The sequence below is a fragment of the Eptatretus burgeri genome, chromosome 14 (genome assembly GCF_056783735.1).
Source record: "Eptatretus burgeri isolate ZD-2024b chromosome 14, Ebu_testis_v1, whole genome shotgun sequence".
Classification (NCBI taxonomy): Eukaryota; Metazoa; Chordata; class Myxini; order Myxiniformes; family Myxinidae; genus Eptatretus; species Eptatretus burgeri.
In genome coordinates, this window is record NC_140974.1 from 44074592 (window position 1) to 44102191 (window position 27600).

The window sequence follows — 27600 nt, forward strand, 5'->3', positions numbered from 1 at the left end:
TGTGTTTCATTCTTGGCTTGCTTGGTCTTTTGTGGTTAAACTTCAGGCAGTGCTGAGCCCTGGAATGTCACTTTAATGGCATAACGTACATTGTATATCTTGAATAATAGAAGATGGTGGTTTCTATTTATATACAGATCTCTGGTAAAATGTGAGCCTTTGTTTCGTCAGGCATCGAAGTTGGATGAAGGTTATGTTTTCACCCCTGAACTGCTTTATCCATCAAAAATTCCAGCTGTGTGTGTGTGTGTGTGTGTGTGTGTGTGTGTGTGTGTGTGTGTGTGTGTGTGTGTGTGTGTGTGTGTGTGTGTGTGTGTGTGTGTGTGTGTGTGTGTGTGTGTGTGTGTGTGTGTGTGTGTGTGTGTGTGTGTGTGTGTGTGTGTGTGTGTGAGACCGCTGTTTCTCGACAACCACTGGTCCGATCTCATTGAAACTTGCCAGATATATTGCTGGGGACCTGAGGATGTGCCTTTTCAAGGTTTGATATTAATCGGACAAGTGCTTCCCAAGTTATGGCCATTTATTTACCAAACCAATGACAAGACACGTTGTTGCGTGGCCGATGGGGAAGGGAAGCTCAGCTGCGTTCGCCATTACAGGTTACAACGTACGGACTTCCAGAGAGTGATGACTTCATGTATTCTAATAATTTCTCGATTTTTTTATGCGCATTTATAGATAAACACAATACCCCAAGTTATGATCGTTTTCATATTAGACGGTGCATAAATTTCGGTAACATCAGAGTGCTGGTGTGCTCCGAACCAGGAAGTAAATTTTTTTTCCTCTCTCTTCTCTTCTCTTTTTGTTTTTCCTTGCCACGACATTGCGAAAAGGTAAAATACGTTGGCGCTAATTGAATAATTGGGTATTAAAACTAAATTGCGAATAATCGTAACTGAAAATAATATTGCTGCGAATTCGCGCCCGCCGGCGTGCGAGCGGCCACGTAACTCAAATCGCGGCACGTCGTCCACCGGACGGACAATTCTGTCGTGACCCTCTCGAACTAACGCCGGGAACTCGTCACGGGTGGGCCTTTCGGCCTCACCACGATCGTGCCAATCGGCCCCTGCGTGGGATAGGGTTGCTCGCCAAATTCGACCTACCTAAGTACCCACACGGAGGGTAGACCGGGCGATCGCACCTCGCCGCAGGTCTACTCCGGACATGGGCTACTTAAGCGACCCGTTCCGTACTATCGGGATAACCGAGCGGTGTTATCGTCGTCCTCGACGGTTCCGATTAATTATTATCGGGCGTATTAAGCCCACTACCAACCCTTTACGTGAAGCAAGATGGAGATTCAATTAAAGAAAAGACGAAGCGAAACGGGAAAACAGTTCAACATAAGGCACATTTATTCCGCGGCACACGGAAAGCACACATATACAATTACAACAATTATGCACCAAAAGCAGATGTTACAAAAGAAACACAACAATGCAGATCTACTACCGACTACGCGAGCACACGGCAACACTTACACAGTTTTACTTTACAGACGGCGCCGACAACACATATACTCAAAAGCAAAAGAAAAGGGCCACCCTCAAAGACAAGGGGGCAGACGGGGCCTGTGGGCCGCGAGACCGGGTGGAGCCTACCCGTGTCTTGTGATGAGCCGCAAATGTGGTGGTGGTGCCCCGACTCCGCGCTCCTTCGCGGGTTTCGTTGGCACTGCTTGGAGTGGGGTGGGAACAGGGCCCCCTTTTCACACTATCTCAGCGCGGGGGCGGGGGGAAAGGGGGGAATTGTTGATGCTCTGGGGAAAGAGGATAGCTGGCTTGCTTGGGTCCCGCGACGAGCGACTCCGCTGCGACCTCGTCGCCGACCGCAGTCTTCCTTGCCTCGGACCCGAGGTATCCGGTCCCCTCCGCAATTCTCCTCAGCCGACTGCCTCCAACCCTTCTCCAACTCAAACTCCAACTCCTCTCCAACTCCGACTGCCTCCAACTGCTTCCGACCCAAAACTCTCAACTCTTCTCCAACTCACCTTGACCGAAAAACTCCCAGAATTCGCCCCGCGCTCGGCGCTTTATAGTGGTGTAGGAGAACCCATATGCAAATTTCTGGATCAGAACGAGCTCGGGGGTGGAGCCACGCTCGCCCATTGGATGGAGAAAAAGGGGCGTGAATCTCCCCTGATCCTCGAATTTGCATATATCGATTCTACTCCGACGTGCCTGGAGGCGGGGCCAAATCGCCCCGCGCTTGCTGATTGGACGGATCAGAAGTGGGCGTGTATCATTCCTGATCCGACTTCTCCTCAGAAAGCCCGCACTTTGTACCCGCGGCTCGGCGCGCGCCCTGTACGAGTCCAGGACAGCCTGACGCTCGGTGCCCACAAGCGGTGCGGGAATGGCCGCAGAAGGAGAGGCGAAGGTGGTGGAGGGTTTAAAATTCTGGTCCATGGCCATGGCGACGTTTGAATGGCGGTGATGCGATGTTTGCAGGAGCGAGTTGTGAAGGTAAAGGTCGTGGCGGTTGGTGGTTGTTGTGTGATGGCGGTTGAGACGTGGTTGCTTCAAAATAAAGATAGAACAGAAAAACGGCTATCTTAAAGGGTCGCAGCCCGAATGAATCACATTTATTCCCTCGAAACAACGGGTTTGGGGCTAACTACACATGTACTTACAGAGATATCTCACCTACAGGACCTGAATGGTGGTTTACGAATTTCCTCAACCGCAACAATATGCCAACTTCCGGGCCACGCACGTACGGGCACGCGAGAGCGAAGAAACGGCCTGTGTGGTTGTTGTTTGTTGCTCGCGATTTGAATATTTATTTATTTATTTATTTTTTACGGGCATGTACTAGTAATATAGATTTGGGACTTGACACAAGTTGCAGTTGTACTACAGTGACTTGAGACGTGACCTTAAAGACTTGAGACTTGGTTCAAGTAAGTTTGTAACATTTCTGCCACCATGTTTTGTTATAATCCGTCGACAACTTTTTGAAAAACAATGCGATATATTGTTTTTCACCCTATCTCTCAATGATGAAGAATCACTGAAGAAATTAAAAATTCTCGTATTCAGATCTGGATCTTCACCAAAATTGAATGAATCAATCCTTGTCACACACCCAACCTGTGCACAAAATATTGTCTGAATCTGTCCATATAATAACTTTTTGAGTTATCCTGCCCACAGACAGATAGACTCGAGTATGTCTGTCCGTCCCTGAACTACTCCCTGAGTTTTGGACTCCCCGCCAAACCTTCTGTGGAACATTTTGGGGACCTAGCCAGTGTCATAAGGTAGGTGGGAGGTTTCACAAATTCCTCAATACAATTTTGATTTTGAGGTTTGATCCGTATCATACTGCTCCCTTCCTGGATGTTAAGGCCCGGTCACACCTTGACGTTTTAGCCAACGTATGCCGATTTTTGAATTTTTTTTCTAAAACGCTGGCACACGTTGAATACGTTATGGGTAAGTTTTGATAACATTGAGAGCACGCTGAAAAACACTGCCATACGCCGTTGTACGTTGGCTTTAAACATTGTACTTTTCGGTTGTCCTCAAATTTTTTCATGCTTGAAATTTCACGACGTATGCCGGAGTATGACTCACACGTTCTGCTACGCTGGCCACAAGTTGTATGCACGGTCTGCGATCGTTGACAGACGTCAACACATGCTACTTGTAAGTTAATCATAAGTTGAGACACGCCGAGGTAATGTTTAGCGTACCCGAAACTTATTTCTAACCTATGATTAACGTGTTGTTGGCACGTTACGCGATCGTTGCCACACATCGACAGACGTTACTTTTAAGTTACTCATAGGCTGAAAGATGTCGGTATAATGGATCGTCCTTGCGTCAGCGTCTACGGCCACGGCCAAGACACTTATTTGCAGCATTCTTCAAACTTTTCTTCGGCATGACGAGGATGTTCACACTTCGATGTCTAGCTTGGCTATGATTCCAATTGTCCATCGGCAGCGTCTATTTAAAATAGTCGAGTTTGAGCGTTTTAACACGTTCAGAAGAAACGCTTCAAATTTCCAAACCCCAGCGTCAAAAAACAAAGGCGAGTGACAGCAATTTAAATCGTTCATTGTAAACAATGAAAATAGCTGAGTGGTACCGTTTAAAAGTCGTTGAGTGTAAAAAAAAATCGAATTGTTGAGCGCAAGCGTCTACTTTCAATAGTGGGGTTTGAGCGATTTAGCACGTTCAATAGAAACGATTAAAATTTCTGAGCGCCAGCGTCAAAAAACAAAGGCGAGTGACAGCAATTTAAATCATTCATTGTAAACAATGAAAATAGCTGAGTGGTACCGTTTAAAAGTCGTTGAGTGTAAAAAAAATCCAATTGTTGAGCGCAAGCGTCTACTTTCAATAGTGGAGATGCAGCCATTTAAATGGTTGAGTGGCAACCTATGAATAGCAAACCCAACGTCACCGGCAAAGATAAACTGCCGCACAATATGGATAAGTTAGGCTATCGTTGGGCATAGTTTGTGAACGCCGGCTTTACGATAATTATTCGTTGGTATATCGTATATATAAGTAATCAAAGCGCTCTATGCACATTATTAGTTCATTGTGCATTTGTCCAACCCGTTATGAATAGACCTAAATCGTAAAAACAAGCTATAGCTCATTGTTGAAAAAGCCCCATAAAAAATTAGCCGCGAAGAACTTCGAACAATGGTGAAAAGATGTCTCCTACCCGTGGACACGCGGACACAAGGACGATCCATCATAACCCACACCCTCCCCCTCACACTCACCTACTACTGCCAACATGAACAAACTACTACTAATACTGATACTGATACTGTTACTGCTGACATGGACATCGACTCAAAAAGGAACTCGAAAACACTGTTGGGTTCCCCTTTTATGAGCAGCATTTTATATACCAATTCCCAAAACCGCTGGGAACACGTCTTTATATGGCAGTTGTAAGCTCGAAACACGTTAATTTATTTTTTTTTGTCGACCGGAAGACGTCATTGGAATACGTCTACATACGTCGATGTGTGTTGGGACTACGTAAAGAATTGGTTCATAGCACGTCAAACATAAGTTAGAAATGTTTCGTGTAAAAAAGACATTACCGCGACGTGTTTCGACTTATGAGTAGCTTATAAGTAGCCTTTGTGGACGTGTGTAAGCGTCCACATATCGTATGTAAAACTTATCCCCATCGCATGCGGAACGTGTGTCATACGCCAAGTACTTCGTAAAATTTTGAACATGTTTAAAATTTCTTGACGTACTCTACTTACTACGACGTATGATAGCGTACTTTAGCGTTCTACTCACGTATACCAAACTTACTCATACCGTATTTGACGTGCCCCAACGTTTTAGACACATTTTTCTTAGGTCGGCATACGCTGGCAAGATCGCCAAGGTGTGACCGCGATGTTGACACTTCCATTTCTACGGCAGTTATGATTCGAATCGTTGTGCGTCAGCCTTTTAATAGGCTACGTCACGACATCGTCGGCGATGCGTGCAACGCGCTATGCCTAAGTTAGACTATCGTTGGGCATCGGTTGTGTAGGCCGACAACAGGTTCAGCATTCGTTGGTATAAGTTATCTATAACACAACGAAACGTTCTGTGTCCATTACCAATGCGTTATGCATAAGACCAAGTCGCTATGAATACGTCCGAATCTTTAAAAAAAAACATCAAAAGTTCAACGTAAGCCAGCGTTTTACATACATTTTAATACGTTGCCATCGCTGGCTAAAACGTCAAGGTGTGACCGGGCCTTAACGTCAGAACGGCATTTATATTTGTTTACCTCACGAGTGTTTGTAACATTGTATTTTGTTATATTAATGGGAGAGTATTAATTTGTAATTGGAATGATACTGTTTAGAATGAAAATAATAGAGAGATTGAGGTTGAAGCAGAATGAGGAAATTATGTGAGGGTTTCCACCGGTGTCATTCGTGGATTTGGCATTTGCAGTTTCGCAATTGACATCATTGAATATTACCCACCTTACTTCCATTGAGGTCAGCTACAGTAAGTTTTTTTTTTTTTTTTTTTTTTTTTTTTTTTTTTTGCCCAAGTCGTTCACGAACTGGCTGTCCATGCCTGACGTTCGACTGAAGGTGCAACAGGAATGTGGAATGTATTGGTTCATGGTTTGGCATTCGCTGTTTCCACATTGTTGTTTTGTAGTTGGGCTCCCTCCCGTGCGTAGCACGGGTACCTCGCTAGTTTATTTATAAACCGAATGGAGTTCAAGCTATGAAACTATCAGTAAATAAACTAAGGAATTAAGACACGGCTTAATTTAGTGCAATGCACATTTGATGAAAAAAAACATGGAAACACCAATGTGAAGTCACTTGATAGGGCGTTGGGTCACTACGTGCGGCCAGTGTGGCCTGTATACGGCGGGGCATAGAGTCCACCAGCATGTGGAATTCTGCAGGAGGGATGCAGCACCTTTCTTCCATGAGAAAGTCAATAAACTCACACCTGTTTGATGGAGGTGGAAAACGCTGTCTCAAGCGTTGTTCCAGAATATCCCACACATGCTTGATTGGATTCAGATGTGGTGACTGAGAATGCCTGGATGACATTATGGATAGCATCAGTGTCATGCTCATCAAATCATTGGATATCCACTCTGTGGACTGAAGCATTGGGGGTTCAGCCTTGCGGAGGTATGCACCCAACCGAGTGCCGTTCTAGTGGAACCTTTTTAAAAATTTCGTCCCTTTGTGGAACTGACTTCTGGAAAATGTTAAATTGCACTCTTCCTACCTAATCTTCAAGCACGCGGTGCACTGCCTTATTGGGTCATCTCCCACCCCTACCTGCAATCTCTTCTACCCCCATTAACCCTACCTAACCCAACCCTCTTATTTGCAGATTATTGTGTTTTCTCCCCTCCTTACTCTTCTTTTCTTGTTAACTCATTATCTTTGCATGTTGTGTCTGATTGGCCCCACAAGCTAGCTAACCCTCTTGTGCCTTTTTTCCTTGTCACCTTGCTCTTTCATGGGCCTCAATTTTGTATACACACAAAAAAAATGACAGAGGTGGCATGTCCAAAAGTATGGTTTCACAAGCATAGCCCAATGTTATTTCCATTGTTATCCACTGATAGTTTCATCCATATTGCTGCTGAGGCAAGCATCTGGAAGTCTGTCATGTATCTTAAAGCAATTGTTTCGTATTCCAGCTTTGCTTATGAAGCATACAAGCGAGATTAGTTTTCATAGCATGCTAATTTTGAAATGCTCAGGCCAGCTTTGTGGAAACAAATTCTTTTGTGATTGGTAATAGTCACTGCCCAGTGTGTTTTCATTGGAGGTTTTGTCCTTCACCAAACTAAATATAAAGTTTTACATGTATCCAGTTTGTGTGATTCAGGCTTAAACGTAGTTCAAGCAAATGTTTCTCTCAACTATTGGGCAAGCACCAGTTTTAACTTACTATTGATGTCATAAAAGATCCTCTCTTTGAAACTCATGCAATGTTTTCTATATCCATGGGTATGATGGAATTACCTACATTAGAGTAGTCATGCTTTTGTGGGCAGGTCTGAGACCAAGTCAGTAACCCTGAATTATAGCCAGGGCTCTATTTTTAATCCAGTACTCTATTAGGATTGCAAATATTTAAAGTTTGTGGCTGAAAAAGAAAAAATAAGTCAGGATTGAAGGATGGAATATATTATTTCTAATTGTGTAGCCTCCTTTAATGAGCTCCTTACGTCATGTTTGTTTTTTGGGGTTTTTTGTATTCAAAGTCGAGACTCGTGGAATAGCTAGAATCTTTAGTCCAAATTTGTATTATGACGTGTCATCTTTGTGGAAATGCAAATATGAAGGATTTTTGATGTATGATTATTTTCTATTTATAAGAAATCCAGATTTTAAAATATATGTTGATAAAATGAAAGCAGGTAGTGTTCCCACACTTATTTCTGTGCCATTAAACTGACATTCAAAATAGTACCAAATTGGGTGAATGAGCAAAGGAATGAACTTTATCTTGAGCTACTTCATGAGATGCAACATGAAAGCTTGTGGGCTGGAAGTAGTACAACAGATTTCAGCTGAGTTTCTGTGAGGCACAAGCTGTGGTGTTTATGCCTCCGCTGACAAAATCGCTGGTGGCATTATGTTCTCAGGTTTCTGTACGTACCTACGTACGTCCTTCCATGCTACTTTTCTCTGTTTTTCCTGCAACCGCTTATCCGATTGACATGAAATTTTCACCATAAGTGCGACTACTCATGTTCAGGGTGGCCATAAAGTCTGGAAACATTGGCCAATATCCATTATAAATGTTTTATTGACATTACATTACAATACATAATATGTTCAATGACATTACATGACATGTTCAACGTGTTGTCCCCCCATGAGAAATGTACAATGCAATGAACGTGGTGCATTAATGCAGCATTTCCATAAATCCCTGCACATGCATCTGTGATCCGTTGCCTCAGATGATTCGTGCGTCTGATTGTCACTGAATATACCTGCACCTTCAGCAGCTCTTCCGGGATAAGATGCGTTTAAGTGCTCTGCTATCCATCGATATGACCAGCACTCGCGTCCATTCAGCAGTGTCACCTCAACGCGTTCGTCTTCGTCAAGGCCATCTTCAAACTGTAACAATATTATCTATGTTCCAGACTTTGTGGCCACCCTGTAGAATGTTTTAATGGTAATTATGATGTCATAGGCCATGTGGTGTGGCAGCCATGTTGAAAAACAAAAATGGAAAAACTTTGGACCTCTATCTCCAAAACTGCTCCATGGGAAAAAAATTGAAACTTTGTGCATGTGAAGTACTCCCCATGGGAAATGTGATTTTTTTTTTTTATTGATGTCCTAGATGGCTTCGTTATGACATCATGATTACATACGCTCCCTCTGATCAGCATGAAAATTTTTGAGGGTCATCTTGGGATAAATGATATGGGTGGGGAAAAAATTGATGACATCATCAGTCATGTGGTTCGGCAGCCAATTTATTTGTTTTTTGACATAAAAACCTTCAAAAATCTTCTCCGAAACGGCTGAACAGATGGAGGTGAAACTTTACAGGTATGATCGCCTATCCATGAGGAACAAAAACTTCTCCACCTATGATGTCATTGGCCACTTGGTTTGGCAGCAATGATTTTTTTTGAAGAATAAACCTTTAAAAATCTTCTCCAGAATAGCTTGACAGATTGAGGGGAAACTTCACCCACATGTTCCCCAAGCTTTGGGGATACCAGGGTGTTCACAAATAATTAATAGGTCACATGTTCTGGCAGCCATATTGGATTGAGCAAAAATCTTTTTTTTTTAATATCTCTTGAACCGCTTCATCAATCGATGTGAAATGTCACAGTTATGATCTAGTAGGGATGGGGAATATCTATTTTAAATTTCAATCTGATCGGACGCATGCTCTGGCAGGTGTAGTTATTTAGTGGTTTTGTTGCTGGGATTTAAATAAAACTTGATGCACGTATTATAATGATGCACTAATGTGGGTGGAGGCATATCTGGCGACGACCTGACGTCGAAGAGTGCCATCCTAGTTACTTTTGTGGTACGAAACATGATGTAATCGAGGCTTATCCTGGTGTTGTATTTTGATAGCTCTCACATTACAGCATCTAGCCTGGTGTTGGCTTAGTGGTTAGGGTGGTGGCTTGGGATCCAAGGGTCCTGAGTTCAAGCCCTGTTGGCTGCTGAATTAACACCAGGGGGTTGACTCAGCCTATCATCCTTCCGAGGTTGGTGAAATGTGCCAGTGTACTGGTCCCGGTGTATGCCCCGGTTAGAATAGGTGTACCATATCCCTGTGTGTCGTAAGAGGCGACCAGGGTTGGCGTCAGGAAGGGCATCCGGCCATAAAACATTGCCTCAAGAAAAAGCTAAACCCCTGCACAGCAGGGAAAAATGGCTGTAAAAACGGTCATTTTAAAAAAATTTTCACATTACAGCATCTCTACAGTGTCTTGTATCTTTATTTCAAATATAACGACTTGTGTCTTTGTCCATTTTCTTTAATAATGTAAGTTGGACCGATCAAAATTAAAAAGGAAGGTGCATTTTGATATGTAGTGGGCAAACTGAGCACTTCAGAGCACCACAGGTCTGGACCTCAACTCCAAGGGCCACAATTGCAAGCCAAAATGATATTTTGATTTAAAAATAGCTGTTGGCGATATTACATTATGTAAACATGAATAATCTAATGAGGAATTGAAGATACAAAAGACTGCATGTCTGTAAAACTTTGGTACTGTGCTAGCTCTGCTGAGATGAAGATGAACTGTTCATAAACGATATCGACTTGATTGCTTCCGGGCCCTGCTCGACGAAGTTATGCTGAACGGTTGAAGGAAATATTCTTTATGCATTAGAAAAGGGGAGATTTACGATGGAATCTGATGGAGACGTGTTTAAGATGATTAAAGGTATAGAGCATAGACAAAATAAATGCAGAATGGACAATGATAGGACCAGTGTGTTGAGTAAAGAAGAGAGGAGAGTTAGGATAATAATAAATTAGAGGTGCTTCACTCAGAGAGTAATGAAATTTGGTGAATGGTAAAGTTTGGATTCGTATCATCGACTGTGAATCGACTGGAAGATTGAAGTGATGGGGCATGGATCGACTATCAGCATGATGTGGGCCAAATAGCCTATTCCTACGTTGAAATTCCTTGAATTTCTTTGGATATCCCTCTGATTTCAGCACAGTTGAGATGCTTGCATTTTACAGCATACCTTTCTAGAGTTAGTGAAAATGTTATTCATGTCAATTAGTGATTCAGGACCTTGCAAACATTTACTCACAGAATCTGGTTCCTCTATTGGTGCACCACCAGGGAAAGGGCAGCAGCGTCCTATGGCACCGCAAGTGTTCTGTGGGCCACGAGTTTCCCACCACTCATTTACATTCACTAAGTTGCATTTTGTGGAGTGTTTTAACGTTTAAGTATTTTGGCATGATATTTATTACCTCGAACGCTGAAGGTGAAGGAGATTGTGTTTGCACCCCTTTCTGTCTGTTTGGCTGTTTGGCTGTGTACAGGATATCTCAAAAAGTTGTGGACGGATTCTTCGGATGAAACTTGGTGGACACATTGGGTGTGTGTCAAGGAAGAATTGATTCGATTTTGGTGAAGATCCGAATCCGGATCTGGATACGAGAATTATTTAGTTTTTAAAGTGATTCTTCACCATTGAGAGATAGGGTCAAAAACAATATAGTACTGTATAGCATGATATCTCAAAAATGTATTGGGCCGATATGTTCTTGTGGATCAGGCATTACGTGGCGGAGGTGTGCACCCTACCGAGTGCCCTTCTAGTTTGGTATTGAGCTCTACCATCAGGTGTTTGAATTGGAAAATTACATTGTCTTTCGACACATGGCCAACATGTGTCACTCAGAAGGCAAGCTACACTTAAGATGCAGTCGAGTTTAAAAAAAAAAAATATATATATATATATATATATATATATATATATATATATATATATATATATATATATATATATATATATATATATATTGGTGTTGCTGATGGTGTGTTTCTATTAAATGGATCGCAGCGAGTCATTTCTGCAACATCAGTAGTTAAAAACCGAGCACCTTTGAAAGTCGAAACCTAAAAATGCTTCGTTCTGTGAAGCTAGCAATTCTGGTTTTGAGTCATTCATTGCAAGACGATACAACTATTTCCTCTTTGCTTTCCTCAATAGATTACGATTGAGTAGAAGAGGCATATCCTCCACTGACGTCATGACAGTCGTGATGGGGGTAGCTTTACAAAGAGATCTGCGACGCATCATCTCCTGGAGTACATTTCAACCTTTTAAAATCCAACCTCTTGTGCTTTTTGTCTCTTTCTTCCTCTTTTTTTATTTATTTAATTTTTTTTTTTAATCGCAACTGTGAATTTATATTCATGAGCCCCCCTTAAGATTATAAATCCCTCAGTCCTTATAAATCATCATCATCATCAAAAAATTGTTCAATGACCTTATCCCCAATGTTGTGGTTGGTCAATTGATGGCATTTCTCCATTTGCATGATCTTGTTTCTTCACACGTAATCTTTTTATGTCATTCATACTTTCCTGCCGTATTTTCTTTGGCCTGCCTCTTGGTCTTTTTCCGTTTGCCTCAACTTACTATCAGCTTGATGGGCTCGTCTTCTGTCCTTCTGGCAACATGACCATACCACTTAAGCCTTCTCTTTCTCAATTTGATCTCTATCCTGCATATTTATGCCAATGCTTAAAAAACAAACAAACATGGGGGATATTGTAATTGGCTCTGTCTTTCTGCCTGTCACACCATCTCATCCTAAACGGATGTGCAGAAATTCACCAAACTTGGTAGTTATAGTCACTACATGACAAGAAAGTGTGAGAACAGTATCATTTTTGCCCACCCCTCTCCCCCCCCCATGCCCTGGCCCAGGGTCAAAAGGTCAAACACCAAGCAATTATGGGCACATTTTAAAACTTTTTTTTATTATTATTAAACTTTTTGTATGTGCAATCAACATTGGGGATGCCTGAAATATGTAACGATTTTTTTGGATTCAACTTCCAGTTCATGCTCAGGGCAGTGGGGACTTGGGGGTCACAGGGGTCAAAACAGAAGATTTTTCAAAAAAAATTTAAAATCTTTTTTTTTAACTCAAAATCTGATATTGGATCATTCCTGGTAGAACTTTTTACCATCTTCCAACTCTGTTTTAGGTGGGAAGCGTGGGGATTTGTGATGGCACGCCGTCGACTTCGCTCTTGTTTCAAGCTACTTATATCTGTCTCCAAATAATTTTTCTTCAACCTTTCGATTTCCACTCCGAATAACATATCTGCATTACATTGTGATCAACCTGTTTTGTTTATTTTAAACACTCCTTATATTTAAACCGACCATCTGCCTGATTCAAACGTCCCATCACTCTGCTACGTTGATTGTGGAACCAACTGATTTATTTGTCTTTGCCCCCAACACCACAGTCTTTGTGCTTATCGTGAATAGTCCATCATAGTTTTTCCCTTGCAATCTTCAACACACAAAGGCCATCGTCTACCTCGCTGAAGCTATGACCTCACTGAGAGGATTTGATTCGGTATCCACCCATGACTCGGTGTTTCTATTTGGGACGGAAATGGTGGTTTCATCTCGAGTTACAACCCGGGCAAAAAAAACAACAAAACCTTTGCAGATCTTCATTTGCAGACTTGGTTGAGATCAATCTTGAGAGGTCCTTGCGATCATTGCCCACGATCCCAATAGCAGCCGAAGTCTTGGCCGTGATCAGAAAAGCCTTTTTGATACGAGTGAAAATTATTTGGTTGAAGTCTTCCTGTGTTTTTGGATCGTTTTCACATTTGTGGTGACATTAAAGATGCAGTGCTCGATTTTTAAAAGAATGAAAGGATTTTTGGTTGGCTTTTGTGCCTGTGGTCATGTTTTATCTTCTTTGAATTTGACTCGAGTCTTGAATGATATTTTGTAAGTTTTTCCCATAGTTTAAGGATTTTAACCTCTTTGTTACCTCCACCACCGAAGGTGAAGGAGGTTATGTTTTCACCCCTTTCTGTCTTTGTTTGTTTGTTTGTCTGTGTGCAGGATATCTCAAAAAGTTGTGGATGAATCCGGATGAAATTATGTGGATAGGCTGGGTGTGTGACAAGGACAAACTGATTAGATTTCGGTGAAGATACAGATCCGACTATAGAAGTTAAGAAGTGAATCTTCACCATTGAGAGATTGGGCTCAAAAACGATATATAGCATGATATTTCAAAAATGTGTTAAGCCAGATATGTTCTCGTGGATCAGGCATTACAGGGCGGAGGTATGCGCTTTACCGAGTGTCCTTCTGGTTTGCTTATGTTCGAGAAATTAACATTCCAACATTTTCCGGATACTTGAAACGGATATGAGTAAATTGTTCGCTCACGCATGATGTTCTGTGCGTTTGTTTACATCATTGCATTCAAATAATCTCACCTCTGTTCAATGCAAAACGTATTTTATATGTCGTATCCGAGCCCTAAGTACTTGAAGTTTGTAATTTAATGGTTGAGGGTAATCTGACCGAATGGTATCGAGATATTCGATGGTGCACTCCGCTTTCAGTTGCCTCGTCTGGGTTTGATTCAAGATCCGACCATAAACTGTCTGATTGGTGCTTTGTAGGCCGGGTATTGCATCACAAGGTGTGCCGTCACTCGGGTGGACATTAAGCTAGGTGTCTAATTTGCTCGCATTAGTTGGTGGACTTTAAAGCTCCCACAGTGTCTTCTCTCAAAGTGGAGAGGAAGTGAGAAGTGAGTTATCACCGGCAGCTTGAACAAAATTACAAACTACTTGCAGGAGGGCAAAGGCAAACCAACCAGTGTAGTCACTGCCCGTGGGGTTGCTTTGGCAGAACTGAACCTGCCTTTGGGCAGAGTGCCAGAAGGAGAATTTAATGGGAGAGGAAGTGCTGGCAGTTTGTGCATATTGTGGAGACAAAGTTAGAATGTGAACTTTGTACAGATACGGGCCAGTGAGTCATTACCTCCGCCACCGAAGGTGGACAGAGGTTGTTTTCACTCCTGTCTGTCAGCCTGCTCACAGATAGACAGACAGACTATCTCAAAAGGTTGTGGACGAATTCAGGCAAAACTCGTTGGACAGGTTGGGTGTGTGATAAGGAAGAATTGATTATATTTCGGTGAAGGTCCGGATGCAGATCCGGCCTATCAGTGGCAGACATAATGTAAACTGTTCAGCCTGGTGGAGATATGCGCTCTCCTGAGTGCCGTTCTTCTTTGAACTGTGACAAACTTGCTGTTTCTGGGGAAGTGTTGTGTGCACGTCAAAAACTATTTATCGACGTAATAATTAGATAGTGTCTTGACTCCCGTCGTCATACATTAACTTATTATAATGCCACATGTTACCCAATTATTCATAGCCTCTTGATTGCAGTACCATATTTGTATGTATGTATGTATGTATGACTGGCTGCCTGCCTTGTGTGAAAAGGATATCTTTAATATATAGATATGTACATATACATATATTTATATTTTTTTTATCGTGACTCACTTATCCCATTGGTTCTGTACTATAATGCTGGATGTGGAGCAAAATGGTTTTTGAAGGTGAGATATTCCTATTTTTGACCCCAACGGCTCGTTACTGGTGACGGTTTCCTTGTGGCCTGTCTTTCGATCCCTTGGTTGAAAACAATGAGAATATTTTAAAATTGGCACACTTGTAATTCCTGAAATACCTCTCCGCACAGTGCCAGCCTTGTAATTAATACACCAGCAAATGTCCCTTAACTCCCCCTCCTCTCGCACTGCCCCACTCACCCCTCCCCCCCCCCGGGAACCAATTCCCTACTACCTTCATCTTTGGATGTCTAATTACTTTGTGATGCTTCTTCCAGAAATGTCGGAGTTTTGATGATGAGTTCGTTTTTGTTGCTGCCAATGATTTAAGTTTACATACCACCAAATTGCTCTGGTTTGAGTTCGGTTGATTTTTTTTAATGGTCTACGTTATTTGTAAAAACAAATAGGTAAATAAAAGGGAGAGCCAATAATTAGGTCATTTCATCTCGATTCGTGAAGAGATGAACTTTTAAAATGGGCCGTGATGTCTGTCTGCCCGGTCTTCCATCCGGTCATCCGTTAGCTTTTTACTCTTTTTGCTACTCCTCGCTTATCACCCGGTTTTTCTGAAACTCGACACATGAATACAAGACGGCAGCCCCCACAATAGCTCGGACTTTGATTTTTTTATTTATTTTTTATTTCAGATCATGGAGGCACTCAGGAAGGGGAGGGCGGGGGTGAGGGAGGGCTACCCACTGAACTTCGTTTTCCTACTCATCCCTTATTTACCAACCGATTGCTCTTTTCTTTCTTTCAAGTGCAGTCTTGTGGCTGCTGGTTGCATCATTGGTTCGGGACGCGGCTATGCTGCTGATGCAGTGTCCCTATTGCCAGTACACTGGTACTCATTTTGCCGACCTCGGAAGGATAACAGGCTGAGTCAACCCCACCTGTTATTAATTCAGTGGCAAACGGGGCTTGAACTCGGGACCTTAGAATCCCAAGTCAACCACCTTAACCAATAAGCCAACACCAGGCTTTTACCGATTGCTCTGAAACCCGATAATCGATGGTCTGTGGGTTTCCTCCCTTTCAGTTTAGTGTTAAACAGCAGTAGCGACTGTTTCAAAAGGTATAATCATACCTGTTTGGGGTTTATAATATTTTTTTCATTTCCGGTGAGGATTTTCCACGAAACGTCTGTGGGGGGAGTTGGGCTATGGAACAATCTCGGGGTCAAAGACGGCTCACATAATGTAAATGCTGGTTCAATCACCATTTTTTGTTTGATACCCACGGATTTTCAATTGGTCATATTTCCTCATTACTACCCATGAAAGTCAGTGCTCTCACCAACTGTAATTCATGATCACATTTAATATTTGATGATGCAAACACGTGATTTCAGTCCTGCTTTTTTTTTTTCCGTTTTTCCCCAAAATTCTTCAAACGTTTTTTTTTTTTCTCTGGATAAATATTTCTATTCTGTGGGAACATGATTCCCAGGTATTATGAAGAATACCTACCTCTGTGCTCCGCTGTTGGCGTTGTCATGCATTAATATCATGTTTCGTGCAGTTGCACCATTTATAAACCTGAACTCTTTTTTTTTTCAGTAAGTAAAACGCACATCGGTCATGAATTGTGAACATCAGCACCACGTGCGTTCATCACAACGGACTTTGCCCTCAAAATGTATGACCGGACGCCGCATTCAACACCATCAATCCAGTGGTGGTCGTCAGGATCTCCATCAACACTACAGCATGGGCTTGTTGGCAAGATCCAGCTCATCCCTGAACAGCCGTAACAAAATGGTTCAGTGAAGATGGTCGCACGCTGAAGCCCCATCGCAGTCGATCCCGATACAGACTAGCACATTTAAGCGAGTTGGGAATATTTGCCATTCCATCTTTTCGTTCTGAATCATAATTTTTTTTTTTGTCTCACGTCCACTTTTCCCTCGCTACGCAATTGTACAATATTTTCTCGCTAATTCCACATTCTCACTTGATTGATGCAAGTCAACTGCTGTTCAAATAAATTAATCACTGCAAAGTTCCTCTGACGGACGTTCATCGTGGTCTTGTGTGCTGTTACTTTTGGTGCTCAAGAGATGACCGTCAGTCCACTCGGGCCTATTTTTTTGTTTTTTCATCTGGAAGTGCGTAGGCAGCGTTCACCAGGTGTGAGATATGCATTGGAGCGGGGTTGGGTTGAGTGGTGAGCGATTGGGGGCAGGATTAGCTTCATGAGAAAGGAGGGACATGTGTTTTGTGTGGAACTAGGGGGAGGGGGAGGTTTGTTGTTGGGTTGGGGGAGAGGAAAGAGATGGATATTGGTGGGGGTTCCACACCCCAAAATAGACAGTGTTAATCTTATAACTAATCATCTCACCTTGTTGTAGGTGTGGACTGCAGACCATGGTTGGTTCATAGTTGTACACACGTGGAGTATGTTTAGAGTGTGGGGATGTAATTGTGTTTATTTATTTGTTTGTTTTGTATTCGTGGACATATGACCCCTCCTTATCTGAACAACCCATTGGAGTGTATTTAACCTGGCACATGTTGCCTATATTATCTCAGACAAAGACCAGTCAGTGGTTGAACTGTCTGATCTCGAGATCTTTTCCCATATAAGCGACAGCTATAGTTGGTGAAGGAAGTTCACTCGGTTTTTATCCAAGAATGTGGGTTCTCCCAACTGCAAGTTGTTCCTTGTTGACTGTCTGCACTGTGGTTAACATGAAAACATTTTCCAAAAATACATCCCGAAGTTCGTACCACCACTCAAAAACAGCATTTCTGCAGGGATTCAGATTTCTATTTCAACACTCTTCAACCCCTTCTCCACTTTATTCCGCACATCATTACTGCATGACAGATCAAAGGGAATTTGAGGGCATAGTTGTGACAATTTGTGGGTGCGATCCATGTTTAAAAAGAAATGTAATTCTTGTGCTTGGCGTACTGTAACCATTAAATGAATGACGTATTGAGGTAGGTAGCAATGAGGATGTATGTGTGCGTAATGAGGGCTCGCAGGATGGTCAAGACTCGAGAGGTACACACATTCGCCTCTAAGCCGTCTTGCCTGGGTTTGAATCCTGAAAAAGTTTGAAACTGCTTTGGCAGCATCACCGCTCTCTAACAGAGTATGTTACATCAGAATGAGAACGTATGTGATGATTGTTAAATGAGTCGTCGTCGTCGTCATGTCTTCCATTCCCAAATTGTCCGTCGAATGAAAACTGCACTCAGTGCATTTTGTGGCAGCGTTTTTTGCGGATGTGTAAGAATTTGAACTCAATCGGGACAAACCTTCTGGTTGCTTGAATTGCGGTCCTATTCGGGTCATTCGATAATGTTTCCCATTTGAATTGTCAGCCGATGTTGCGCCGTGCTCGTGTTCTGCGGCATTCGAGCACGGAGCGTGCAGCGAGGCGTTGAGTAATAATCACGTTTTTAATCATCCCTGTGGTTTTCCACCATATGAAACGAAGCCTTTGTGGTCAAGGTATGTTATACCCGTGGGCGTTTTACCCATTTGTTGCCGGCCTTGTCACATGCCAGGCGAGTTCATTTTGCTGTCAATGTGCCAAACAAATGGGAACTACGAGGCAAATGTTTTCTCACACTTGGCGTTGACAAAACTGTTATTTCTCTCATTTTGAAAACGACTCTTTGGTCGAGTCCGCTCTTGACTTTGGGTGTTTGAGTGAGGAAAGGGTCGGGATGAAGCTTTGGCTTTTGGTATGCCTACAGGATTTGCAGTCACTGCCGCATGAGCTCATGCACTCTCTGGCTGGCAATCGATTGTGATGAATTGTGGAAATGCTGAAAACTTCACCTCAAACTTGTGATGGACTTTAGAGGTCGTGAGAATGCCAATGTAGCTGTTTACCAAGTCATGGGCTCACAGTTGTACTGATAAGCTACTGTATTGATTATTTGTTGGCTTGTGTTTCATAATTCTTCAGCAAAGGAGGAGGGGAAATTGAGAAATTGCAGTAGGGATGTCGGCAAAAACAGAGGAGAACTGGTCCAAACAATTTCTTGATGATTGCTGGATGGAGGGATAGACTGTTGGGTGGGGGAAGGAGGGGTGCAATTTTTCCAAAGCCGATTTCCATCTTGCACATGTAATTTGTAGATGTTACGATACGTGTTGGTGCAAACATTAACAGAGTAAGCTTCTGATCTTTCTTCACCTCGCAGATCGGCTATCGGTGTGTGTCAGCACACAGGTCTACTTCGATATAGATTGGTCGCACTGTCCATGGGTAGGGGACGAAGATGTCTCCACGTCCGCCGGGGTAGGTAATCATTACGCCAATTCTCTACGCACTATGGAGCCCATTCCTTGTAACCACAGTTTCATCAAAATATGGATTTATTAACAAGAGAATGAAGGGAGGGGGAGGTGGGGGGGGTGGGTGAAGAAGAATAACAGCAGCGATCACAGACTGTAACGAATGAACATTAAATTAAACAATGCGTCCCCAGAACCACGTTTGCTTAAACGAATATCCTTATCCATTAATTTGGGGAACACAGGACAGAGAGGGAGAGAAGATGAGATGAGACAGAAAAACCTGCTCCACATTGCAATTTTTTTGCACGCGGTGTGGGTTGCGTGGATGTGCTGCCGTCTGGTTCGGTGTCCGTACGAGCTATGCCCTGCATAGCCATTCCCAGCAGCATGGCCCTGAAGTAGTCTTCACCGCACCAAGCCACCAATCAACCATTAACCCAGCACTAACAGCATCCCCAGTCAGAAGCAGGAGGGACGAGCAACCACACAAACAGCAATGTAAACAACCATATAATCTCTCGTGGGGCGTATTTGAATGCGCGTAGTTCATGCCCAAGTAGGCCATCAGATGATGGTGCATGGGCTGCACTGATTGGCTAACAAGCCAGAGAAATTCCAAACCACCACTTGAGGCTGCCAGATGTCCATATATATATGGTCATGTCTACCAGCATGTCACGACATCTCGCCCACTTTGGCCATTGCTGCTGTTGGCCATGCTCATTGCTGCTTGGAATGGAAAATACATGAAGACAGATGTACGATGGGGAAAGATTTTTAAATTGTTGGGAAGTGGGGTGGGGAGGGGGTATGGGGAAGGTGCAGCTTGGTACATACACGATGTGGGGGAGACTACATCTTTCTAAACACGTGCTCAACACGTATTATAATGAATAGAGGTTGTGTGGCTGGAGCTATGTCAGCAATATACTTGTCGATTGGTCACACAACTGACCAATCGGATGTGCTCGTTTTTCCCTTCACTCGTTGATTGGTTGCGGCACTGACTAATTTGGTGTGACCGTTTTTCACAGCATCGTTATTCATGTCTCTTGTTATCGCGTCTATCCACGTCAGCAAACAACGGTCCATCTATGTGGTGTGGAAAATCACGTGCTTTCCTCACCTTGTATTACCTCACCTCTCACAGCAGTGATTATAATATTGTTGATTACGGTGCGGCGTCTTTATCTCACACTTTCCTCACCTCATCACTCATCCTGGTGATTTACTATAATGATTACTGTGCTATCCTTGACAATTTTATGTTTCTTTGACTCCCCAGACGCGAAACGGCCATCCGTGTTCGGTAGGCCAACAAGGGAACTCCCGCTCGGAGGGCGGGGGTGCCGACTGCCCACTAGTTTTATTAATTGCAGGAATCAAATCACTTGTTATAAAATGCACTATGAAATCACTATTCTAATTTATCCACATTTTACACCCTTGGCCAGATCTGTAACAATATTCTCAGGTTTACTGTAATCCATATAACCCAGGGAGACTGTGAATTGGAGAATGCTCAGTGTTGCATTAATCATGCAATTATTAGTACAGTTTGCCAATTAGCCTTGCCCGGTCCACAAGAGACTAAGAGGCTAATGTAATTTGTCTATGTGTCGGTGAGTGTGAGTCGAGCCACATATCACCGTTGGTGTCGATCATTCATTCTCAGATCTACCTTGAGGTAGATCTACCCTGGCGAGACTCTGCATTGTTGCTTATTATTGATCATTCGAATATGTAAATACTAGTTATGGCAATGCATTTTGGGCAGTTTGTAATGACCATTTATCATCTTCACTTCTACTTTCCAGAGCTTGGATGCAGACCGCAATGCCTTGCAAAAGATGAAGAAATGTTTGAAAGCAATCCACAACTCTGGTCTGAGTATGTATATTTTATCCATCTTTTTGCTTCCTCGACCACAGGCATACATTGAAAATATTTCCCCTGCCTTGTTTTCCATAAAACCTGAAAATAATTTCCATATAAACTGGAGGGCTGTGATTGGAAATCGCTGATGCTTCGCAGGATAGCCAACTCGTAATATTGGTCAACTAGCAAATAATACCTGTCGCTTCGCTAACGGGGGTATTAAGGAGGGGGGTTGAGAGAAGGAGAGAAGGGAGAGAGAGGAAGAGAAGAGAGCGCGGAAGGGGGGGGTGGAGGTGGGGATAGCTGTGCCTCACCAAACGTTGCTGTACCGCAAGATATATTTATATATATATATATATATATATATATATATATATATATATATATATATATTTATATCTATATGGGGTGAAGGTGGGGTTAGTAAAAGAATAATATGTTATGATTAATGACCGAATACACACACAAAAACAAACTCGTATAAGAACAGCTGTACATACAATGAAACAACAGAGTTTATCGTGTAATCTGCTGGCACATCTGCAAAAACTTTGATGTCCCAGTTACAGAAAATTTTGGGAACATGAACCAAAAGTAATCACTGAAAACATGGAAGTACCTACGTATGAACTAATGACCCCATCGAGCGTGAACATCAAAAATAAAAAGCGTTGTGACCAGATATCATACTTGGGTACAAAAAAAAGAGAAGGCATTGCTTCAGGTGTTAATACCAGTTAATTAATCAGGTGTTAATACCAGTTAACCAGTGATTTGGACTAAACAATGCAGAAATCAAGAAGATGACCAAGCACCAAGACCTCAAGAATGAAGTGAGAAGATGCTGGAAGATGAAGAATGCTAAAGCTGTACCAGTGATGGCTGGACCTACAGGAATGATGACAAAGAACCTCACAGAGATATTAAATATAGGGGCAATACCCCTGGGTGCTCACCTGGTAGTGGCTGCATAAGATAATCAGGCAATCACTGGTCGGCATGGATGATCCACAAAATATATATATAATGGAGAAGAAAGTAAATACCGATGGATTTTTTTTTTTAATGCCATGAACAAACCTTGGTACATCACTGGTGATAAAAGTTGTGGTTAAAATTTCATCGAAATTGTGTTTGTGGCTTCAGAAAAGAAAGCAAATATATATTTTGTGGGGAACTCCCCCCCCCCCACCCCAGCACCCCTGAAACCCCAATTTTTTTAAAATGTCGTGAACAAGCTTTAGTACATCATGGTAGTCCGGGAGCCAACCTGTGTACGAGGCTGTTTTAGGGTTGGACCTTACAGCCTCTGCTATAAAATTTTACACCCCCAGGATGTTTAGATATATGTTTGCAGTTCATGAAAACCAATGTTGGCAATTCATAAGCTCTTGCGAAAAATTTTGGCGGCCGTTTTTGTTTGAGGAAGATTTGAAAAATTTGATAAAACAGCAATTGTCAATAAAATTTCTAAAAAAATTAAAAAATCACATTCATGAAAAATAAATGTGAACTAAATGTAAGAATTCAATCAGTGCATTGTAAAATGACAAAAAAAAAAATTGCCTTTGTGAAAGTAAACCTCGTAAAAGTACATAATTTTGTGAAAAATGCCTTAAAAATAACGTTTTTTGAAGATGGCCTTTAGAACTTTTCTTATCATAGGCAGATGCTGCATTAGAATACTAATTTCTCTTAATGTGATATGAACATGGTATCCATGGCTAATTAAAACAGCAAATTTGATTGAGTTCTATCAATTTTTAAAGAGAAAATTAACATTTTTGTCAACCAAAGTTACCCCTACCCCCAAAATCCTCTTACTCTATTGAACACAGTTCGGTTAAGGTTTGCTGGATCCAGGTTGGGTACTTCACAGTTCACTCTTCCAAAGGAAAATTCAATGGTGTTTGGAGTGACATGGCCCTGGAGCAGACATACAACAATGAAGGGAAGACATCTCTGTTCAAACGCATATCTCAGGCACCAGCTGCTCGAGATAAATATGTGAAAACAGCACCATTTCTCACAGCTGTATCAGAGAACATAAAGTCTATGGCTAATCTAGGCCAACAGGAATCTACTCATCATGGAGAAACACAGAAGCAGGCAACAGAAGAACATATGCATGTTGAGGAGATCAAGAAAGTGATATGCCAGCAGATGATAAACCCATTCCAGTGTAACAACCAAGTGGTTCTGCTCAATAGAGCAACTAGTGAGAAGGCTGCTTCAAAAGACTTGGTCCATGCTCAAGCTAAGGGCATGGAAGCCATTATGAAAGCAGAAGAGGTGGTCTCTATTAAGATTGAACCACTGAAGCTGGTAACTTTCTCCTCACAGAAGAAATCAAAACCATCAAGGAAACAGAGTTTAATCAGGATCTATCAAGATGAGACTGCAACTACACGTGTGCTGTGTTTCTATCGAGATGCCGACCCAGTCACAAGACAGATTGCGTTTTCCCATGAGTGGACAGACTATCCATCATCCCTGTTTGAGGTTGATCCACGCTTAGCACAGGGGGTTGTAATGCGCAAAGGCAACGAGTCTGATTTCGTGGCAGTGCTAATTGCTGAAGCTGAGCAGGATGTTGTTTTACAGCTGCCATCATTACCACAGAGTGACCTATACACAGTTTATCTGGTAGACACAATGGCATTTGTAAATAAATACCAAAAAATGGGTGCGAAAACATTTGGTGAACTTCCCCAGCTGTATCTTCGCAAGCAGGTGTATCCTGCAGTTGAAACCTGAAATGTGCAACTGTGTCAACATCATTGGTGATCAGTATGATTTTGATGATAGCCATACTTTGAAGGGTGATGAGCAGCAGAGGAGAAACCAGACAGACCAGGCAAGACAATTCTCACCATCCAAGAGTCTAGAAATTCCGGACTGGAATTTATTCATGAAGAATCCAAGAAATAAAGGAAATCTTCAGAACTTCATTGGCACTTCCCTTTGTGAGAGTCCTGAAGCTATTCCGGATGGAGTGACCATCATTCTTGGTAGTATGATGGAAAACAAAGGTCACACTCTTTCCATCACATCAGCATCAAGTTCAGTTCTGGACTTACCTTGTGAAGAACATGAAGAGGCAGACACAAGGATTATTGCTCATCTTGCGTATTGTGTGGAATATCTTGATCACCATCGAGCTGTTGTGCATGCAACAGATACAGACATAATTATGCTGTGTATATATCACTTCTGCTGCTTGATCACATTGCAAGAACTCTGGATACAACGGCAGAATCAATACCTACCTATTCATGAGCTGGTAGAAGTGTTGAGCAAGAAGTACCAGAAAATCCTCTTGATGTCGCAGCTACACTTCTGTGCACATATGTGTTGTGTGGATGTGACACAGTGAGCTACCCATTCAGAAGGGGAAAAGAAGAGGTCAGGTCAGGTATGGGAGCATGTGCCAGAACAGCGCGTCGCTGCGTCCACTTTCCGCCGGTACTCCAGGGGCCTCCGTCTGGCCATCCCCCAGGCAGATGCCAGGCCCATCCCCATCTCCTTGAGATGATGGTCAACCTGCTGCAACCATGAGGCACGTGGTCGGCCCACTGGCCTCCCACTCATGAGACTCCCTCGCTGAGAGAATCTGGTGAGCAGGATCAGCGTCAGGAAAACGAGCCACATGTCCATACAGCCGCAGCTGACGCTCACGGACTATGCAGGTAACAAATCTCATCCGAGTCTCTCTCAGCAACCGCCGTTGGACACAAAATCCGACCAGCGATAGCCAAGGATTCTCCGAAGAGACCTGGTACCAAAGGAATTAAGTCTCCGTCTCAGATCCTTGGTCAAAGTCCAAGTCTCGCACCCATAGAGCAAGACTGGAAGTACCAAGGACCTGAAGACTCAGACTTTCGTCCTCCCGCACAGGTACCGGCAGCGCCACACCCCATGATCCAGTGAATCCATGACTCCCCAGGCCCGACCCAGACGTCTATTGACCTCCGGCTCACAACCTGCGGAGACATGAATATCACTGCCAAGGTAAGTGAATCTCTCCACGACCTCAACATCCTCACCACAAACAGACACAGACAGGACAGCAGCATCCAAGATGTCACCGAAAGCCTGGATCTTAGTTTTGACCCAAGAAATCCGTAATCCCAACGGCTCCGACTCCTCATTCAGCACCTCGAGGGCCCCCAAGAGGATGTCTAGAGTCTCCGCAAAGATGACTGCATCATCTGCAAAATCAAGGTCTGAGATCTTGACATTGCCAAACGATGCACCGCAACTTGATCTCTCCGACATCCTCCCTAGAATCCAGTCCATACAAGTGCTGAAAAGTGTGGGGGCAAGTACACATCCCTGACGAACTCCAGTAACAACTGGAAATAAGTCAGAGATGGTACCACCACACTTCACAGCACTCTCAGTACCAGAATAGAGTTCAGACATCAGATCGATCAGTTTCGGTGGCACCCCACGAAGACCAAGAATCCTCCAGAGGACATCCCGATTCACTGAATCGAACGCTTTACAGAGATCAACATAGGCTGCAAGCAGCCCCTGCCGAAACTCTCGTCTGTGTTCGGTGAGGACACGAAGTGCAAGGATACGGTCAATCGTTGACCTCTTTGGTGTAAAGCCTGACTGCTCTGGACGCTGGTGCTCAAGCAGATGGTGGCAAACCCTATCAAGAATTATCCGAGCAAAGACCTTGCCCGGCACTGAGAGCAGCGTCACCCCTCGGTAGTTTTTGCAGTCTTGGCGATCACCCTTCCCTTTCCAGAGAGGGACAACAAGGCCCCTCTTCCAGTCAGTTGGGATGATGCCTGTGTTCCTGTGAAAAGAAGAGCGGCACAGGTTTCTCTGGGACTGATAGGAAACCTTCCCCACCTTGTTGATTTTGGAAGAGATAGTGAAATGGCAGCAACAGAATGTGTCATTGATGAGGCCAGAGTATACTGGACTGCTCTGCATGGCCAAAAAGGGTTCAGCTGTTTGGATACCCTCAGGCAGCATATGTTTGTCTCTTCAAAATTAGACCTTAGGTCACTGCCAGCAACAGAAGATGCGTTTTACTTCCTTGTTTTAAGAGCATTGTATCAATTGCTTCTGTATAGACGTGCACATCTCAGTGACCGAGCACTTCCCCCAGCCACAACATTTGGCAGAACCCTTATCAATGGAAAACTGGTCCCAATTCTCATGTCTAAGCCAGCCAAGCCAAACATAGACAAAACGGTGTCTTGCATGTGCAAATTATCCAAATGTCTGAAACGATGTTCATGCAAAAAGGCTGCTGTGCCTTGCTGAGTGACATGCATATGCCTTGGTCAGAGAGGTTCATGTGGTGGAGTTGTTTCAGAGTGACTCTTCCTCTGAAGAGGATGTTTCATGTCACAATATTGTGTTAATCCATTTCTAATTTTATCTTCCTTAAAACCATGGCATGTAAAAGTATGTTCTTGTTCCTGACCCCATTGATAGTCAAGCATTTCTGAGTTACATAAATCTTTTGTTGTTTGACATATAACCTTGTCAATTGAAGGTAGGTTAAATCTACACCAATTGTGATATAGGAAATGAACTCCTCTTTAATATGAGGGGTCATTTGTGTATATAGGTTTAGTGGTTATGATTTTAGGACAATATGAATTACCCCTACCCCCATCCTACATCTTCGCTTTTGCCAACATTTTGTTATCAGAGGGGGCTCGCAAAAGTGTTGACTGTGTTGTTGCGCAAGAGTTTCACCATTGCCAACATTGGTTTTCATATACTCAAAGGGTGTCTCTTTATGAAAATCAACACAAAAATTTTATAGCAGACCGGGCAATTTTTTTTTAATTTTGATCGGTTGGCTCCCGGACTATGGGTGGTGAAGATGATGGTCAAGTTTCATCGGAATTGTATTTGTAGTTTTGGAGAAGAAAGCTAGTCCATATTTTGGGGGGAAACCCCCCTCCTTAAATCCCCTTAGAGCAGATTTTTCTAATGTCATGAACAAACTTTGGTACGTCATGGGTGATGAAGGTTGTCGTGAAGTTTCATCGGAATTGTGTTTATCGTTTGAGAAGAAAGCAAATACCTCTGGGAGGAAACCCAACCCCCTGTAGACCTCTTCAGACCCTGGTTTTTTGTTTTTTTTAATGCCATCACGGGTGATGATTATTGTGGTCAAATTTCATTGAAATCATTTGTGCAGTTTTTGAGAAGTTGCAAATATTTGTGGACAGACGGACGATGCGCCATCCCATAAGCTCTCTGGAACGACTTTAAAGGTGAACTAAAAACCATCCCTGAGAATATTATAACAAACTAACTACAGTTGGAAGCTGTC

General features: G+C 42.9%; 1 protein-coding gene and 1 long non-coding RNA gene across 2 annotated transcripts in view; both read left to right on the forward strand.

The window, feature by feature from the left end:
* LOC147013061 (arf-GAP with SH3 domain, ANK repeat and PH domain-containing protein 2-like) overlaps positions 1–27600 on the forward strand; it is an 83070-nt gene that overhangs the window by 15672 nt on the left and 39798 nt on the right. The window contains exon 2 of the mRNA XM_085854558.1: positions 21227–21299. Within this exon, the coding sequence (XP_085710684.1) occupies positions 21227–21299 (73 nt within the window). The remainder of the gene's footprint in view (positions 1–21226; positions 21300–27600) is intronic.
* Positions 13385–17168, forward strand: LOC147013062 (uncharacterized). Its single transcript, XR_015051178.1, has 2 exons — positions 13385–14629; positions 16709–17168. It is a non-coding gene; the product is annotated as an uncharacterized LOC147013062 (long non-coding RNA).